Source organism: Haemaphysalis longicornis, unplaced genomic scaffold (assembly GCF_048455015.1).
Source record: "Haemaphysalis longicornis isolate Haplotype H1 unplaced genomic scaffold, Haemaphysalis longicornis Haplotype H1 scaffold_13, whole genome shotgun sequence".
NCBI lineage: Eukaryota > Metazoa > Arthropoda > Arachnida > Ixodida > Ixodidae > Haemaphysalis > Haemaphysalis longicornis.
This window is the reverse complement of record NW_027526233.1, coordinates 15,543,581-15,563,639: the sequence shown is the minus strand read 5'-3', so window position 1 is coordinate 15,563,639 and position 20,059 is coordinate 15,543,581. Positions and strand designations below refer to the sequence as shown.

Genomic DNA, 20,059 nt, shown 5'->3' with positions numbered 1-20,059 from the left:
GACGCACCTTGTTGTACAGAAATACACTTTGCACCTGCATTTCTTCACCCCCGCTTCTGTGAAGCGCTCTTTGCGTGCAGGTAAAAAACAGATAACCATTGGTACGTTTGTAAGCCAAATAAACACGATGTGTATCCTTTTCTAAAGATTGCATTATGTGGTCAATGATGCAGATAATATATGGGGCTGTTTTTCTTGCCCTTCCGCGGTGTGTTGGGGCAGATTTCACCTCAATGCATTTTCGCTTCAACAAAATTTTTCGCACGTCCCGTCAATTTTGTTGTAACGGGATACGACTGCAGTGGTAGATGGGCTAATAGGCAACTCACTGGGCAAGACATTCAACAGATGCCGCAGTAAGCGCTACCATATCACGACAGAAAACTGACGAAACGTTCCACTGAAACTCACGCCGCAGTGCCAACGTAACAGGCCGCACAAATTTAGCATTGCATGCTGTTACAAGTTAATTAAAACTAACAGATGGCCCAACACTGCTATGTCGAGTGCATCGAAGCAAACAAACCCAACTATCCATAACGTGAATGCACATCACAAGATCGCCCGTGTCGCCGTTTGTGCTGTGGTTGCGCTGTCCGCTAGACGTTTTGTAGGTGAAGGAAAAGGCTGCTCAGCCCATTCACATTGTTTAACCACCATCTCACGTCCCAACCCGCCCTAAGAGTGACGCACAGGGAGTGGCAGATAACGGGAGTGTAGGGTTGACAACTTGTTTTGCGGTATGCGCCGAGTGCACGACCAGTTGACCCTGCAGCAGCGATGGTTCACAAGGTAGGTTTTAATTTTCATGTTAGTAGGGATGGGCGAATATAGATTTTGAGGTTCGAAGCGAATTCGAAGCGAATAGTGAATTGGTCGAATAATTTCGAATCGAATAGTTCGAATAGTACATACAGTTAAACCTCGATGTAACGAACTTCAATGTAACGAAAACCTCGATGTAACGAACCACGGAATTTTTCGTAACTTCAAGTGTATGCACACCATGTATTTTCACCCTCTGTGTAACGAAGTCCCGTTTGCGGGAATTTCAATGTAACGAAGTTTCATGGAGAACTAGGCACGAAATTTAAGTTGTAGAGGTATATTTTGGGAGACGCAAGCTCCGAAATGGGTCTCAATAAAACGCGAACGGCAACACAGGCCGGCCAATGCCGCGGATGCAGCGAGCCCCTTGCCTACAAACTGCGTGGCGTGCATACACGCCTGGCGCACTGTTTCTCTTTCTGTCGGAGCTTAATCGCCTACGCGGGCCTACGCGGACATCAGCGTGAACCGCACGAAGCGTTTTCTCCCCGCAAAAACTCAAAACGCGTCCCGCAAGCCACAGGCGCGCTGACGCAGCCGCGGAAACAACCCGCGCGATGCGAGTAGCTACAGCGACCGCTTCCAACCGCTCGCTGAAACGCAACTCGAGGGGCAAATGAGAGGGGCACGCGAGAAAAAAAAAAAGCGGATAACGTTGGCGAAATTTTCACAGTAAAACTGGTAAAACGTCATGCGCGCCGCTTACGAAAGCGCCCATCAAACATCCTCCGCGGTGGTAAGCCTAATCGCCTCTTGCGGGGCCGCCGCCGCCGCCATTTTGCCCTTCGTTCGCTCAGGCTTGTTGGGTTTCATCGCTGCAGCAAGCATTTGTGCGCGCGTTTTTTTCGGACCCGCGTCCGCGATTTTGCGCCGGCGGCGGCTTCTGCGCCAGGAAGTGACTCGCGCTGCACGCGGCAGTGGGAGGAGCCTGACCAGTTTCGCCAATGGGGAGGCGCGCACCCTACGGCGGGAGCTTCGAAGTGCTCGGGCATGCCGAAGATATTTGATGGGCGCTTTCGTAAGCGGCGCGTATGACGCTTTACAAAGTGAAAATTTCGCCCACGTTATCCGCTTTTATTCTTGCATGCCCCTCTCGTTTGCCACTCGAGTTGTGTTTCAGCGAGCGGAAGCGGTCGCTGGAGCTACTCACATCGCGCGGGTTGTCTCCGCGGCTGCGTCAGCGCGCCTGTGGCTTGCGGGGCGTGCTTTTGCGGGGAGAAAACGCTCCATGCGGTTCACTCTGATGCCCGCATAGACGATTAAGCTTCGATAGAAACAGAAAGAGTGCGCCAGCCGTGTATGCGCGCTACGTTTTCTTTTGCAGGAAATGCTTCACGGGATGAACACTTCATTAAAACCGCGAATTTCAATGTAGCGAAATTTCAATGTAACGAAGTAAATTACGAATTTTACCGACTTCGTTACATCGAGGTTTAACTGTATTGCAAATCACAAAGACAAATGAGCAACTTGTGACCTGACTAATGTACACAGTTTTTTCTAATAATTAGAACTCACGTAGGCACAGCATTGTGTAAAACTATTACCAGTTGAACATTTATTGCAAAATCTTACACACAGCTTTCCTTTGCTGTATTCACAAGTTTTCATGAAGAAATGCCTGTTGCGCCACATGCTCTGGTGCAGCAGTTTCCGCCGGCTGCTCATTCACAAGTTTAAGCGCCGCCTAGAAACTCGCAGAGTTAAGCGCCGCCTAGAAGCTCCGCTAAAAAAAAGTATTAGAGAGTTTTAGCATAGCGGCTCCCATACGCTACGCTAAGGTTAGCGGGTAGCGGGACCGGACTGCGCATGCGCGCGCGGGGAGTGCGAGGAGGTTGCCCCTCAGCGGAGGGAAAGAGCGGGCATGGCGAAGGCAGGCCGCGCGGAACTAATCCACCCCACCGTGACAAATTTGCTCTCCCCAGTCGCGCCCCGCTACCCGCCGCCGTAGCGTTAGCGGACGGAGCACGCTATGCTAAAACTCTCTATTGTAGCCACTAGTATCCGCGGCCGTAGCCAAGCAAAGCGCAAGTGGCTGGCCGCCATTTTGAATAGGCTCGCTTAGTGCGGCGTACTGCCGCACTGAGCGAGCCTATTCAAAATGGTGGCATGCCTATTCAAAATGGCGGCCTGTACAAGTCTGCTGGCTTGGTGCCGCTATGTTCGGAGCGGTGTCGTTTCAGTGCCGCCTTTTTTTTTAACCTAAAGTGTGCTGGCGGCCGAGAGCTTCGTCGAACCTCTAGGCAAGGCAGCAACTCGGCAGTGCCGGCACTGATAATAGAAATGTCCGCGTTGGTGGGTCTTGAGCCAAGCCTGGGGTAACTCTCGGAAAGCTTGACCGAAAAGCTTGGCTTTTAGCTGCCTATTCGAAAGCATCGAATAATTCGAAAATATCGAATACCTGCATTCAGATCGAAGCGAATAACGAATAGAGAGCTATTCGATCGAATATTCGACAATACCGAATATTCGCCCATCCCTACCTGTTAGACCACACCGCTGCCTCACTCGCTTTCGGCAACCGTTGACGTCATGTGAAACGTCATGAAATGGCGTGAGGAATGAAATACATTTTCAAATTGGCAATTTCTTGGCAATTACAGTATCTTTCGCCACCGAATCAACGCTGAGAGGGCTTCGAGTCAGTCGAACTTTCATCTGAGCCCAACTTGCTATTTGTACTTTTATTAAGGGATCAAGTAATTATTACGATGCATTCATTTTTAAAAACTATACAGGATGGCTACAAACTGATTCCTCTTTTGACTGTGTCATAGTCAGCTGTACTTGTGCCATATCTGATCACATTCAAACCGTAGATAAGAGAGTTTCAATGGCCATATTTCGTCTTAAAGAAGCTCTAGATGTCACACCAAAAAAAATTTTTTGCATTGAATGTGACCATACTTGCCGCTGAAAAGAGAAAATAGACAAATAGAAACGCATCTGGCTTCATTTAAGATTCGAGCCCAGATCCTGGGCACAGCAACCAAGTGTGCTGAACCTGGCAGAATGGGACACGAATTAGCCTCGTGACACACGAACTCGGTGGCACGCACGTGAAATAGGTGCACGTAAGGTAGAGCGCTGACTGTGGGCAGCTAATTGATCGATTTAACGCACCAAAGCTACACGTGGGTTAGAGGCACGCCGTAATGAGGGCTCTGGATTTACTTCAACGCCCTAAAAATCTTTAACGTGCGGCCAAACCTTGACACACAGGTGTTTTCGCATTTCACCTCCGTTTTAAAAACAGCCACAGCGGCCAAGATCGAAGCTGCAGTGTAAACTCCAGCCAGTTTGCCTATCTGGGCAATCCATAGAGTTTCATACTAATATATACTAGAGGGAAACCTGTCGCTGCAGTCGCAGGCCGCCGTGGGCGGCGCCATTGCTGCTAGCGACGTTCCTCGCCTGCTTGGCTTAGCTAGCCATCAGCTTCTTTTTTGTCTCGAAGCCAAAATCAACAAAAAAAGTAACATTTTTTTTGTTCATCGTACATTAAGCTTTTAAAAAACTACTGACATTTTGGAGGTTCAATTTTATAATAAAAAAACTAATTTCATGAATCATCTACGGTAATACTGTTGCTTTTTTGCAGCCATAGCCAACGTTTGAGCTTGTTCACGAGCCATGCCAAGGACAAGTGGAACGTACCTGCCGGGTACATGACGGCACGCTCGCTGAAGCGCGACTCCCCTAGACAGTGGCGCCAGATTTCCCTCTAGTATATATTAGTATGAAACGGTAATCCACGTCGAAAGTCGAAAGGAAATTAGGCATGCGAAGGCATAAACTCAAAAGTTCTCCTCCCAGTACTAAACTGCTCGCGTACAATACAATAATCAGGTTGGGTTTAGAATATGCATGTGAGGTATGGGATCCGCATACTAAAAAAGAATTAACAATCTAGAGAAAATCCAAAGATTAGCCATCCGTTTCATTTTCAACCGCTTTCGCCAGTCAGATTCCCCAACTGAACTAATGAGTGATAACAAAATTCAAACCTTAGAACATCGCCGGAAAGCAGCAAGACTAAAATTTCTTTTCTATCTATCCAGCAAAAAATGTGTAGACCTATCAAACATTCTTGCTCCGTTATCTTCGCGTCCAACAAGACGCTATCATTCCCAAAACTTCACTCCTATCTTTGCTCGAACTAACAATTTCAAATACTCTTTCTTGCCTCGCACAATAACAGAATGGAACGAACTACCACATCACATTTTTGAATCTGGAAACGTGTTACGGTGTATCGAAAGTTTTTGTGAAGTTTGACTCAGATCTTGTACCATAATTCGTTGCATATGTGCCTGTTAGTTTGTGCCTCCTCTGTATTGTTTCCTTTTTTAAAGACGATAGTCTTTCTTGGGCAACTTAAACCCAGAAATTTTGGTCTGTCTGTCTGTCTGTCTGTCTGTGACTCGATTGAGCCACCCGGCCAAAGTAAAACAATGCATGCGTAATAGTCTTATATAGTCACAGCTAAATCTACCCGTCTAAGCCCGGTGTAATGTTCATACTTGTGAACATTGTTGAAGAAGAACAAGACGCTACGCAAATATAGGACAATAAATTAGTACAGAAGTGATATTTGCAGTGTTCCTTTATAAAAAATCATACATGCTTGACTTTTGTGAAATTAAATACTTCATCAACTGCAGAAAAAAAATTCACCCCGCCGTCGCCTGCTGTCGCCCGCGCCACTATAGCTTCTGGCGCCATTTTAAGAAATCAACCGGCAACAGTTACGAAAGGTTCCACTAGATAGGTTTCATGTTCTGCTTGCAACGCACGTGGAGTAAGGAAACGCGGTTCTATAAACGTTGAAGTAGGTCTTGATTCAAGTGCGTTTTCACCGTACGGCAGCGTTCGCATCGAGACAGCCGGTTTGGAGCAGTGGAACGCGGGAAATTTAAAATGATTTAAGCAAGCCTTTGGCGTCTTTACCTTGGGAGGAGCGCGACGCAAGAGGAACAACATGAGAGGTGAGCGGAAAAGCGAAGGGAGGCATTTACTTCGCAAAAGCCGATAAAAACTATCGTCTTTTGACGGCATTTGCAACGAAAGGAGCAGATACGCAGCCAATTTTTGGTCATGTTTCATGTATTGTACCAACCCCCCTCCTGCCTGGGCCATTCTTGGCCGGCAGTATTTTCTAAATAAATAAATAAAGACGGAGAGACGAGAGCAGAGAGAGAGAGCGTCCCACCTTGTCGAGGAGCCGGGTGCAGTGGCAGGTGAGGCTGTTGAGGAACATCTTGTGTGCCAGGGCGGCCACCTCCTCGAGGCAGGCGGCCAGGGCAGTGCTGCCCAGGGTGGCCGCATAGAAGCGCACCACCGAGCGCAGCCGGCACAGCACTAGCGGGCTGCTCTCCCCGACGGCAAGCTGCTCCAGCCGCAAGCGCAGGGGCGAGCACAGCCCCGCCAGGATGTGGTCCAGCGCCGCCTCCCCGCCATGGCCACCACCACTGCGTCATGTTGCGAAACATGGAAGGAGTGGGTGGCTTCCAAAGTCACAGCACCCGTAAAACACAATCTGCGCTATCGCATGTTCGTATGTAGACACATTAAAACACACCACACCACTGTCTTCACTATCCTGCTTCCTCATTTACAATAGAACCTATGCTGTTTATCGCACTTCCATATCTCCGTATCCCGATATGCCCGTATCTCCGTATGTTAGCATCCCCATATGCACGTCTCTGTATGTTTACGTACGTATCTCCATATGTTAGTATCACCATATGTACGTATCTCCGTATGTTAGTACGATACACCACATTGATGCATGCTTCGCCCCAAGCAGAATTTTTCCATGCTATGGCATGTCTAGATATCTGTTTGTTTATATCCCTGTGTGCTACAAGACACCACCATCGTCTTCATAATGACCTGCTTCCTCAATTGCAATTACAGACCCATGATAAGGCACGTTCGTATCGGGTCATTCCACGCAAAACGTCCCAGCCCAAAAATCGATTATTGCCAATTTCACAGAAAAAATTTGTGCTAGTTGCCGATTACGTGCAGGAGGTGTTCACGAAGTATTTTCGTTGAATAAAATTTTTCTGTGACATCAGCACTCCTTGAAGTATCTGCAAGCACACAAAATGTGGTTAGAGATAATAAATTTTAAATAAAGAGAACTATGTAAAATGACAAATATTAGTTTAACCAGAAAAACTTGTAACTGTAACTAGTTACTTTTAAATTAGAGCAACTTGTAACTGTAACACTGCTACTTTTTTACTGTGAAAGTAGCAGAAAATACCATTAAAGTTACTTCCTTTTCATAGAAAAGCATTTAATACCAACACTCGTTAATGGCCGACGTACAGTCCACGCTTTATACTTTTCCGGACTTTTGCTCTCCATCTTTTACGTGAAAAAATGGCTCCCCTCGCAGTTTACCAGAGGCAGACGCTAAGAGGCATGGGTTATGCTGCCTGCAGAAGAAGTTTGGAAGGCGGTCTTAGATGTGGTGTCTAATTTTTGCCTTCGCCTTAAACAATCAGAAACAGGAAAAAAAAAAGAAACTGGAAATTAAACTCCGAAAAGAGGGAAGCTCTTTGATGCCAACATTGAGAAAGAAGTCATCCTAAATTACAATACGTTTTGCGAAACAAAATGAGGCATGCACAACGGTTGTTGGTGTTGGGCTTGAGTGCGTGGCACACTCGCTTCATCTGGTTCCACCACGTGCATTTTTTTTGCTACCCGCCCGTTGATAATAAATCTCTATCACTTGGTTTCTATCACTATCACTAATCTCTATCACTAAGTCTATCACTTGGTTCGTTATCAATAACTTAGTTTCATCTAGTAACGGAGAAGTAATGACGTTACTTTTTCATGGTAACTGTAACAAGACGCTATTAAAAATTGCACAACTGTAACCGAGTTACTTTTTTGGCTCAAGTAACTGTAACACTGTTACTTTTTATTGGTAACACGCCCATGACTGGTTCTTTTATGAGGGAACATGATTGAAGCTGTGTAAGGATTTTTGGTGTTGTATTACCCAAGTAAAAAGGCAAAAAATGGCGTGTTTTCAGGAATTTTTCACAAAGGCGCCGTGAAAGCTTCAGCCGTAATATTTCCATCGTGCATTCATATGGACTTTGAGTGTCCACTAAAAGTCTAGTAAAGGGCGTACTTTTAAAGCAATTCGCTTACAAAGCAAAAAAAAATGTGCTTTTGTCAAACTTCAGGCCTAAAAAAAGCGTCAGGGCCCTCAAGGTAAAGTTGAATGAAATGGCTCATTATACGCATCAGCACATTAGCTTTTAATTTAAAAATTTTTTTCGAGAAAATTTTGTTTGAGGCGAGAAAATTTTTTTTAAAGTTCACGATTACCCACACTTGAGTTCACTATGGAACTGTGTACCCACTCAAAACGTGTACGTACCGCCGGCCTGTTTTGTGGCAGGCATGTGCGCACCTGGTTCTCCGCTAAACAAACATTGTGTGAGTTGCTTTACATCATGAAAACTGCGCCGTAAACAGCATACTCCAGTCCGCCACTTTTTATTTGTGGGTCTTTGCACATCAATGCATTACCATTCTTTTTACCCTACCCTTCTGCTCTTCTAACGAAAAACATCCAACAAGATCTCCTTCTTCGTCAAGGTCTTCTTCAATGCTCTTCTAACAAGATCCTCTGAGTCCACACAACAACAAAGTACTCCTCATGACAGGCAGTGAGGAATTATATAGTTTACACACTCACTGGTTCATTCTAAACAAGAATGTAACCCTGAATTGCCTTTTGCATGGTGAAGAAAACAATCACAAAGCAAGGAAGACAACGTAGTTCAGAAGAGAAGAAAGTCCCCCCCCTGCATGTCCCATTTTTTCTAGTCATCATCACGCTTCAGCAGAATAAAAAGCGTTCCTTGTAAACTCACCACAGCCTCTCCAATCCTTCGTGGTGGGGGACATTCAGGAGCTACGCAGCCCAGAGCAAGCTGTTGTCATTTGGGCAACTATACCTTCGGGTTGGGATGGCTTCTGTTTTTTGTCTAGCTCTCAAATGGCATGTAAGCTGCAGGGAACGCACAGTGCTTAAGGGGGCACATGGGTCTTTGATCGAAATCTTTATTTTTGCAGTTATTATGATAAAAATGGTTTTTTGTTCTGATTCTAGGTATGAAATTTCGTTTTGCGTAAAACCACTAGATTCAAATTTATTTGGCTTTTTAAAAATATTTGATTTTTTGACCCCTTTTGTAAAAAAAAACTTCTGGAGAGATGCAGCTGACGAAGGAGCCAGTGAACTGTGCACTAATCAAGGAGCGCAATAAGACTAACAGTGTCATTCTATCTGGTCTGTGGCAGAAGTTGCGATTGTTTGAAGTTTGGGCCTGTAAGGTGGCAACCAGAAATACCGCTTTTGTCTTCCAGGCCCAAACTTAGTCGCAACTTCTGCCACAGACCAAATAGAATGACACTGTTAGTCTTATTGCGCTCCTTGATTAGTGCACAGTTCACTGGCTCCTTCGTCAGCTGCATCTCTCCAGAAGTTTTTTTTTACAAAAGTGGTCAAAAAATCAAATATTTTTAAAAAGCCAAATAAATTTGAATATAGTGGTTCTACACAAAAACAAATTTCACATCTAGAATAAGAACAAAGAACCATTTTTATCATCATAACTGCAAAAATAAAGATTTTGATCAAAGACCCATGTGCCCCCTTAAAGGCTTTGGGCAAAATACAAGTTTGTTTACTGTGAAAGAACTAGGCTTCACAAACTCACTTATCTCCTTTCCAGCAGCAAAAGATGTCTTTTAACTGAAGGGATGCAAAAAGTATTGAAAATTATGCAAATTTCGTGCTATACCATTGTGTTAAGGGGGAGGGACACTGGTCTTGAGGACTGAAAATTTTCCAAAAAATCAATTTTCTGTATCAATTTCATTTGCAGTATACAGGTCCCAAAGAATGTACCTGCAAAATTTTATAGCTGTACCACAAGTATTTACAAAGCTGTCCCCCTTTAAAGTCGCCTAAATGACCATTTTTGCCCATATTTCCAAACTTCGTGCCCTGTTTTCTCAAAACCAATTTTTTTTTACAACGAGGTCAACTGCTGGGTACAGTATCTTGGGATTTACTGGTCAGATTTGCTCCATTCTTGCTTACCCGCCGCGGTGGCTCATTGGCTAAGGCGTTGGCGCTGCTGAGCACGAGGTCGCGGGTTCGATTCCCGGGCGCGGCGGCCACTTTTCTGATGGAGGCGAAAACCAAAAACGCCCGTGTGTACGAGATTTCGGCGCACGTTAAAGATCCCCAGGTGGTCAAAATTAATCCGGAGCCCTCCACTACGGCGCGCCTCATCGCCTGCATTGCGTCGGCACGTTAAACCCTACAATCAATCAATCAATCATTCTTGCTGCATTCAAAAGCTTACGAACTGAGAAGCGCAATAAAACGAAAAAAATATAGAATTTAGTTTTGCTAGCACAAGATTTTATGCCATCCGTTTTATGAAAATATTGGTAATTGACGACCCGACATTTAATACGTTTATAGTGTTTGTAGTAACAATGCTAAAATTGCTTCTGTGGTATAGTTGCACAACCTAGCCTTTCCAGAGCACAAAGGGACAAAAAGTATTCGAGTATCTCGCACGTGGATGACAAAAAAATTGCCTGAAATGGAACGACACAACACGTAGACCAAGTCTGAACTTACACCACATAGACAAACACTGATGGCACATTTGTGCTCACGATGTTAAAACACTCCTAATGTGTGAATCTCAAGAACATAGGTTAAAGATTAACCAGACTGTCCTCAAGACAAGTGTGCGCCCTTAACTGCACATTGGCCTGCGTGTGATACAATCAAACGGGACTAGGGGCCCACTACAATCTTACCGTCAAGTGCCTTAGTGATAGTTTAGTTAAGCGGCCACCAATCATACAAAGAAGATTCTGTGACATCACATAGGAGCTGCCTGCACACGGCTGGGAATTGCCACTGCTTTTCATTTTTTACCTAATATCTCCATTATTTGTTCGAGATTTGTGATAAAACTGGCATCATTGTTACACGAACAAATCAGCCTTTCCAACGAAGTAAGCTCGTATCTTCAAATTCAAAATCAAATTTATTTCCGCATCTACGTCTCGTGACGCAAGACATGTGCTCAAAAAGCTCCCACACAGAGACTGGCTCGATGAGGACCGCACCCTGTTTACACACATCAACGGCAGCACGGCACTGCTGGCATGTCATTACAAAGCGTCACATTACGGGAGAAATTTTGTCGTCATGGCCACTTTAACGGAAAACACTGCTCTTAAAACAGCTTCTTTTAGTTGTTAAGTAAACTCTGAGAAACTTCTCAGTCTGGCTGCTTTTTTCCCCAGTGATTTCAAATATGCCACTGTGTTTCGATTAAGTCGCTTACCGTATTTATTCGAATCTAAGCCGATAGTTTTTTTGAAATACTGATATATCAAACTCCAGGGTCGGCTTAGATTCGAGGATTTTGAAATACGCGCCAATTTCCAAGTAAAGTGGCGCGCAGCTAGCGCCACCCAGAAAAGAAAGTATTGTAGCCATTACTAGACGAGCCAGTAGCCACTTAAGGGCCATAGGCCGCCATTTTGAATTGTGCGGACCCTGTTCTGTGGGACAGTGGCCTGCGTGCGGTGTGGCGTGTGGTTTTGACAGCGCAAAAAGAAGCGGTGCCATTATAGTGCCGCTTTTAAAAGAAAAGTTGTTTTAGCTGCGGAGTTGTCGTCGAACGTTCAAGCCGGGCGGGACTTCGGGGTGGATGAAAAAAATGTCCGTCGTTGGAGGACGCAACGGGAGAGGATTTTGCGTGCGCCGCAACGAGGTTGGCAATCACCGGACCACGAGAATGCCGTCACCATGAAATGGAGATGGCATTGGCTGACTTCGTTCAGACGCAGCGAGCAGCTGCCCTTCCAGTAATGACGGAAGTGCTCCAGGCAAAAGCAAGGGAGCTTTTAAGGGAACGAGGCTTATCGCGGGCACACTTCAAAGCCAGTCGGGGCTGGCTACAGAAATTCATGAAGCACTTCGGCTTTAGCCTCCGCCGTCGAACCTCAATCGCCCAGAAGTTGCCCGGTGATTTTGAAGAGAAACTGAATGAGTTCCAGCACCGCATCTTCATGTTCAATAAACGTGTTTTCTTTTTGTGAACGCTGGCCCTGCCTTTTTGTTCGGCCTACATTCGAGGTAAGTTTTTTTTTTTTTTCGCGCCTTCGGACTTTCGGGGGTCGGCTTAGAATCGGGGCCGGCCTAGATTCGAATAAATACGGTACTTCCCAAGATAGCGATAATTAGTCATTTTTGGAGGAACAATCGACAAAACAGTGTTGGCCATAAGACTGTAATCTTTACATTTTGCAATACAGCGGACCCTGGTGAGTGCAATGAAACCATCAGTCTTTTGATGCACTGCTTGGAACTAATTTTACAGCTCATTAAACATTGGTGACACCAGTGGCTTCCTTCAAATGCCCATTTCAAACACCAATGTTTAATGAGCTGTAAGATTAGTTCCAAGCAGTGCATCAAAAGACTGATGGTTTCATTGCACTCACCAGGGTCCGTGGTATTGCAAAATGTAAAGATTACAGTCTTATGGCCAACACTGTTTTGTCGATTGTTCCTCCAAAAATGACTAATTATCGCTATCTTGGGAAGTAAGTGACTTAATCGAAACACAGTGGCATATTTGAAATCACTGGGGAAAAAAGCAGCCAGACTGAGAAGTTTCTCCGAGTTTACTTAACAATTAAAAGAAGCTGTTACCCTTAAAGGCGAACTACACTTAAATTTCACCTCAGCCAAATTCACTTTGAACGTACAGTACGTATGTACCGGCAAACTAACTGGGACATCACTGGTAGCCCCGTGAAAGGCGTGGTTAATCAGCTATAAGCATTCAAAATAGCTCAGTCACAGGCGACGCTGCATCTGCTGGCAGATCGCACAAACAGTCACGAAGCGGAAGTGACATTGCGGCCGGCCCTGCGCTTTTTCCTACGGCCAGCCAGGAGAACCGGTCGAGCTTGGCGCGGGTGCGCTCCTGCTAGGGATGCGGCGAGGGTGGAGCGTTGTGCGCAAGTTTGCCGCGGCCGGCCAGCTGCGTGCTGCCGCTCGCTCGCCGACCGGGCCGGCTGGAATGTCCCGTCAACCTGGCCGTACTGGCCACGCTCTCTTCGGTTTCGCTTTCAAAATCTCCCAATGTTTGATGGTCATTTGCACCACTGACACACGTATTCCAGCTGTCATATAATCTGGCAGTCTTTTCAGGCAGGCTATACGGGAATAACTTTTTCCAGGGGTTGAAATTTTCAGTGCAGTAGCGCTTTAAGGAGGCACACTGCTCTTAAAACAGCTCCTTTTAATTTTTAAGTACCGTATTTACTCGCGTAACGAACGCACTTTTTTTTCCCGCAAAACGGAAGCAAAGTTGGGGGTGCGTTTATTACGCGGGGTAATTTTCCGAAAACCTTTTCGGTATGATCAAGAAGGGCCGCAAAGCAAAAAAAAAATGATTAGACAACCTACGTTTTGCAGTAAATACAGGCGCACACAATTAGCAAGCAAGCCGAGTTTTATTGCACTGCACTGTCTTTGTTTCTCGGGGATTCACTCTTCGTCCGAGTCGCTAGAGCCGTCATCCAGGTCGCTGGCCACTTCCGAGTGGCACTCCCACAACTGGTCGTCTTTGCTGCCGTCCATTGCATTTGAGATTCCAGTTTTCTTGAAACTTTTGGCGATCAAATCATCTGGCAGCGAGCGCCAAGCCTCCAAGACCCAGGAGCACACGAGTTCGACGGACGGCCTCTTAATCTTGCCGGTCAGCATCAAGGTGTGCCCTCCTTGGGCCATCCAGTCGGTGTACAGTCGACGCACACTGTCCTTAAAGGGCTTGTTCACGGAAACGTCAAGGGGCTGCAGCACCGAAGTGAGTCCACCAGGAATGATGGCGATCTCGGTGCGCAGCTCCTGAAGTTCCCGGCGCACGTTCTCTCCCAGGTGGCCACGAAAACTGTCCAGCACGAGGAGAGACGGAAGCAGCAGGGCGCCAGGTCGCCGTCCCCAGACAGTACGGACCCAGTCCACCATTAGGTCGGCCGACATCCATCCTTTTTCTTGAGCACGTACATGTATCCCGCACGGAAAGTTCACCTTCGGCACAGTTTTTCTTTTGAATATCGCATACGGTGGCAACTTCCTGCCGTCTGCCGTGATGGCCAGCATTACTGTGAAGCGCTGCTTCTCGGCGCCTGTCGTTTTGACGAGCACACTATGTGCCCCTTTTTGCTCGACTGTCCTGCTCATTGGCATGTCGAAGTTAACCGGCGTCAGGTCGGCGTTCCCGATTTGCGACAGGACAAACTGTCGGTCCCGCCTCAGGCGGATCACAAACTTGTGGAAGTCCACAATCTTTTGTTCGTAGCACGGAGGTAGGCGCTGACAGAGCGATGTGTGCCTCCTCAAACACAGTCCATTGCGCCGCATGAACCGCGTAGTCCATCCATTACTTGCTATAAAAGCGGTGGAAGGGATGCCGTGCTTCCTAGCGCACGCTCGCGCGTGCGTCCTTATCATTTCATGGGATACGACGCAGCCTTCCTTTCGTAGGTCCCGGACATATTGTAGGACCTCTTCTTCCACACGTGGAAACTTTCCCGTCTTCGGACCCCTAAAGGCACGCCGCTCCCGATTTGTAGCGCGCAGCTTGTCGTGCTGCTTCCGCCAGTATCGCACGCGGACTTCTTCGACTCCGAAATGTCTACCGGCAGCACGGTTCCCATGCTCAAGTGCGTAGTCTACTGTCTTTAAGGGGGGACGCGGGTCTTAGAATGGTCAAAAATGGCCAAAAAGTCGTTTTTGAGAAAAACGCATTTTTCGAATGTTTGCACCCATAACTACCTGTCATCAAAATTTCAACGCTGAATTCAATCGGTAAATATGAAAAAATCGCATTTCAAAACACCATGGGAGTCGCGAAATGCTCCGCAACACGGAATATTTGGTCAAACTTCCCGCGCGTACCGACGGCGAAGCAGCCGGCCGATCGCCGCCATCTTGGCCTTGTTTTGAAGCTGATTTCTTTGTGCTCATTTTGCGGCCCCTCAATATGGCGTCGCCTCAAGAGAACGACAGCTCTCGCCCCTTTTCTGAAGGTCGCTTCCGGACCGCCGATTGGCTAGAGCGCGCGCGCAAGTCGAGCCCCCCGTCTCGCGCTTCCCATTGGCTGGCGCGGCCAAGGCCAGCCGCCATTTTCTTTTTTTTCTTTTTCCTTGCTCTCCGCCGGTCGCTGCGGCGGCTGTTGTTGCGCGCGCGTGGTGTTCTGCTTTTCGCTCTGCCGCTATGGCCGGTGTGAGCGGAGACCCTCGGCTGAAAAAGAAGACGCGTCAAGCGTACGGAAAGAAACGAAGGCGTGCATGGAATGCACAACGAAGAAAAGAAGATGATATCGTGCTGCAAAGATCTCCTGAAGCGACCGAGGCAGACCATTCCGACGACGGCGCACTGCCGCGACTACCTGATGTAGCCGAAGCGGTGCCAGCGGTGGTGCTTTCGCCTGGCCCTAGCTGCAGCACCTTCTCGAATAATCGCATCAGCGGGTCACCTGGCACTTCAAGCAATATTCAAGACCGCGTCGACACGATTTTCTTCAGTGCGGAGGAGACAGCCGAGCGCGCTAGAAATGCGGCGGACTTGAAGGAGACGTTGGCATCACAGTGCGCGACGGAACGGAAGTTCAAGCTACTGGACGTTGAACTGGAGGACGACGGCAAAGAAAACGGCACGGAATTCTCAATCATCGACATAGCTGTGATAAACTCGTTGTTTGGGCTTGTCGTGTGCCCCGAGTGCGGCGCGAAAAGCATGACTTTTTCGAGGGGAAAAAAAGACTATGGCCTGTGTTCCAAGCTTGTGCTCTCGTGCAGTGACTGCGACTTCCGCGAGGAACGTTTTTCGTCCCCAAGAGTAGCAGCCGGTGACATTGGGGCCAAGATAAGGCCTTTTGAAGTCAACTTTCGTGCAATGAAGGCGATCAACAGCATCGGTAAGGGGGCAACAGCTCTATCGGACTTTTTTGCCGTAATGAATGTTTCTCATCGAGGTCTTCACCATAAAACTTACCAAGGCCACATGAAAACAATGCAAAAAGCCTGCAGTGCCACTGCCACCGAATGCGAAGGTGCTAGTGTAGCTTGCATCAAGGACTTGTATGCGGAGTTGGGCAACGCACCCGGGAACATCGACGTGATCTATGATGGCACCTGGTTGACCCGCGGGCACACTTCACACATATGTGTTGGTTGCATCATCGAAATGTATACAGGTCTAGTAATAGACCATGTTGTCCTGTCAAACTTTTGCCTGGGGTGCACCACGGGTCCTAAAGAAAACGATGAAGGACACGCTGCCTGGCTCGTTGAGCATGCACCTGTGTGCCAAAGAAATGTTGACTGTAAGGCTGGTCAAATGGAAGTGGAAGCAGCCCTTCTATTATTCCAGCGGTCACTCGAGAAGCACAAGCTTCGATATACGACAATGCTTTCAGATGGGGACAGCAAAACGTACCACGCCCTCACAGCAAATGCAGTATACGGCTACATCAAGGTGGCAAAAAAAGACTGCATAAACCATGTGCATAAACGAATGTTTGCCGCCTTGCGTACCCTCAGCGACAAAAAAAAAGCTCAAGGTGAGCCACTTGGTGGGAAGGGCAGGCTGACTCAGGATAAAATCAAGAAGATTGCCTCCTACTATGGTTATGCCTTGCGCAGCCATAAGCATGATGTACCAGGGATGCAGAAGGCTGTGATGGCCACGCTGAAGCACATGTCATCGACTGACCAGACACCAAGGCATGAACTCTGCCCTGAAGGCCCCGAGTCGTGGTGCAAGTTCAACAGGGCTGTGGCCAACAATGAGGAGCTGCCGCCGCACGACCATAGCTTGCCCGACTTTGTGTCCAAGGCACTGGAGCCCGTGTTTACGCGGCTTAGCGAGACAGCCCTTCTGGAAAGGTGCAGTGACGGCATCACACAAAACCCCAGTGAAAGCTTGCACTCTGTGATTTGGCAGCAGGTTTCAAAAACGCAGCACGCCTCATTGCGCAGCGTTGAAAGGGCAGTGGCTGAAGCTATCAGCCGCTTCAACCAAGGTATCACGAGGAGCAATGCTGAAATTGCGGAAAAGTTAGGATACAGCCCGGGAGGTCGCTCAGTGCTCCGCAGCCTCGAAAAAGACAACATCAGGCTGGAGAAGTCTAAGAGGAAGCACATGGACAGCCGTTCAACAACAACACGACTTGCAAGACGACACAAACAAGCAAGGGACTCGGCCTACAGTCCTGGTCTGCTGTAGGGCAGTTTCAGTAGAGCGCGATGGCAATTTTTTGGCAAAATTTGCGTTTTGGACTGGAACATTGTGCGTATGTATGCTGTCTATAGAAGAGCCACTTGATTAGGCTATTCAAGTGTTTGCTACCATGCTGTTCAAGTGCTATTTTGCTTGGTGTGTACTGAAACAGACGCACAACATAGTAAATACAGTTTTTTGTGCCGGTTCGGTCGCCAGTGAACTATTATTTTGAGAGTGTGCAGTCACACATTTAGTATGGCCATACTCACAAAACACAGAGCTACAAAACAGTGCCATTTGTATTGCTGTAGATCCATTTCAGCAAAAGCTACGTTCGTTTGAAACTTCAAATGCGTTTTTCTCAGTTCGATGTTTTTGCACACCGTACTCAGCCTTACGGGTGTTTTTCCTGCGTTATATTTGAGCAAAAATGACAAAAGTGGTATCATTTTATTCGTACTGAAATGGTCTGGGGGGTGATGCTATTTTTATTACTCGTGCACCACCATGAAAATTACATTTAGGCATGGCAGTGGCTGCTAATTAGAAAAAAATGTTCATAGTAATTGCATGATCTTTTTCTTACATGTAAAATGCTTCTGAATGAATAAAAATAGCATCACCCCCTACAGTAGATCTTTAGCAACGGTGTCATGCATTTAGTTTTTGGTTTAGCAAGACTAAATTTTCATAAAGCCCCGTAACGAGTATGACACTAATTTGATTTCAAACCTCAATATTTTCTGAACTGCTGCAGCTATCAAAAAACTAATTACAGATCTGAAATCAGCGTAAAAAACTGCTCAATAATGCCCATTTTCATCTAGGTGGCACTAAAAATAAAAAAAATTGTCTAAAGACCCACCTCCCCCCTTAACTTAAAACCGGCCTTGTAACTTACATTTCGGCCCATCGCTGACTGCAAAGCGCAAGACAAGCAGAACGCTTTCACTGAAAGGATATGGCTGCCAGAAAACAAGTAGGGCTAGACCAGATGCACTGAGCCGACTGAGCGAGAGTGATTGTGATTGGCTGCCCGACAACGCCGCGCCGAAGTGTTTGTTCGTTTTTACTCCGACAGATGGCTCTAGGTTCCATGCGCTATCATCACCAGTGGGGGCGAGTGGAGCGGGAAAGCCACACTACGGCCATTCGCGGGACTGCATGATTGAAAAGTTGGGGGTGCATTTATTACGCGGGGGAAAAAAAACCCAGTTTTTGAGACTAAATTTCAGGGTGCGTTCATTATGCGAGTGTGTTCATTACGCAAGTAAATACGGCAAGCCCTCTGAAACTTGCCACTCTTGCTGCTTTTTTTCCCACTGATTTCAAATATGCCACAATTTTTTGAGTCAGTCAATTAGTTCCCAAGATAATTAGTAGAGATAATAAGCCATTTTTCGAGGAACAATAGACAAAACAGTGCTGGTCACATAACTGTAATCTTTATATTTTCCAATACTACGAACCCTGGTGAGTGCAATAAGAGAATCGTTTTTTTTTTTGACGCACTGCTTGGAACAAATTTTACAGCTCATTAAACTTTGGTGGCACCTGTGGCAAGGAAACATTTTAAGTGCCCATTTCAAACACCAAAGTTTAATGAGCTGTAAAATCAGTTCCAAGCAGTGCATAAAAACAAAAACGATTCACCAAAGTTCGTAGTATTGGAAAATATAAAGATTAAAGTTTTGTGACCAGCACTTTTTTTTTTATTGTTCCTCCAAAAATGGCTAATATTTTCAATTATCTTGGGAACTAATTGACTGACTCGAAAAATAATGGCATATATGAAATCAGTGGGAGAAAAGCAGAAAGAGTGGCAAGTTTCACCGGGTTTGGTTAACAATTAAAAGAAATAGTTTTAAGAGCCACGTCCCCCCTTAAGAAGGCGTTCTCTTGCGTGTGGAGAAAGAACCACCCTTCCCCCTCACCTGCCCTTCAGGCCTCCACACTGTGACAGCAGCTGACCCAGCAGCTCCCTCTCGGAGGCGGCGCACTGGTGAGTCCAGGCCAGCATGTCGCCGGCGTATCGGAGCGGGTCACGGGCCAGAGACTCCAGCGGCCGCGTGCCCCGCGTCAGGGCATCGATCAGGTTGCGCACCACACAGGCGCGCCGCGCGTTGGCGTACTCGTCCAGCGCGTAGCCCCATAGCAGCGGCCGCTCGCGCAGAGCGCCGAAGGCTCGCGCCAGGAGGGGGCCGGGTTCGGCGTCGGTGCCCAGGACGCGGCACCGGTTCTGGAGCCAGCGGTACAGCCGCTCGTAGGCTGCCTCTTGCTGCAAGGAGACCGCACCACAGACAGTTACTGAATACGCACCACTTGCAGAGCCCCTCTTTGGCCCCAGACATCAAAATATGATCCACAGTTGGTACCTTTTCACTGGGGGGCACTGTCACACGTTGACTAACCTGTTGTAGTACAGTAGAATCTTGATGATACGAATCACGGTGGACCGCGAAAAATATCCACATCACCCAAAATTCGTATGAACCAACACAGACAAAAAAAATTGAGCACTTTTGAAATTTTCGTTTTTTTTTTTTTTCTCACTTTTGCGTGAAGAAATCCATGATGTTGCTGTGCCTTTTTAAACCTCCACGTCGCCGAGCAGACCTTTCTGGAGCATGCGAAACTTCGTAATCGTCTCCTCAATCGCGGTGCCCAATCTCACTACACGCTGCAATTGTCAAGGCGTGAACCGCATCACGGGTTTTTACATGCGATTTATGCGCATCGGCATTGCGCGTGCGATTTCTTCACACCCACGTCAATGATTTCGCGCCCGCGGCGGTTCTAATCGATCCGAAATCGACGTGAAACTCGCGCAAAAGTAAAAGGAGCCTGACG

The 20,059-nt window shown here is 47.0% G+C and overlaps 1 protein-coding gene across 1 annotated transcript in view; it reads right to left on the bottom strand.

Annotated features, from left to right (window-relative positions):
* The window catches only part of Cog6 (conserved oligomeric Golgi complex subunit 6), a 54,565-nt gene that overhangs the window by 27,624 nt on the left and 6,882 nt on the right, over positions 1 to 20,059 (bottom strand). The window contains exons 3-4 of the mRNA XM_077694771.1: positions 19,144 to 19,487; positions 6,041 to 6,299 (exon numbers count right to left, since the gene is read on the bottom strand). Coding sequence (XP_077550897.1) covers positions 6,041 to 6,299; positions 19,144 to 19,487 — 603 coding nt within the window. The remainder of the gene's footprint in view (positions 1 to 6,040; positions 6,300 to 19,143; positions 19,488 to 20,059) is intronic.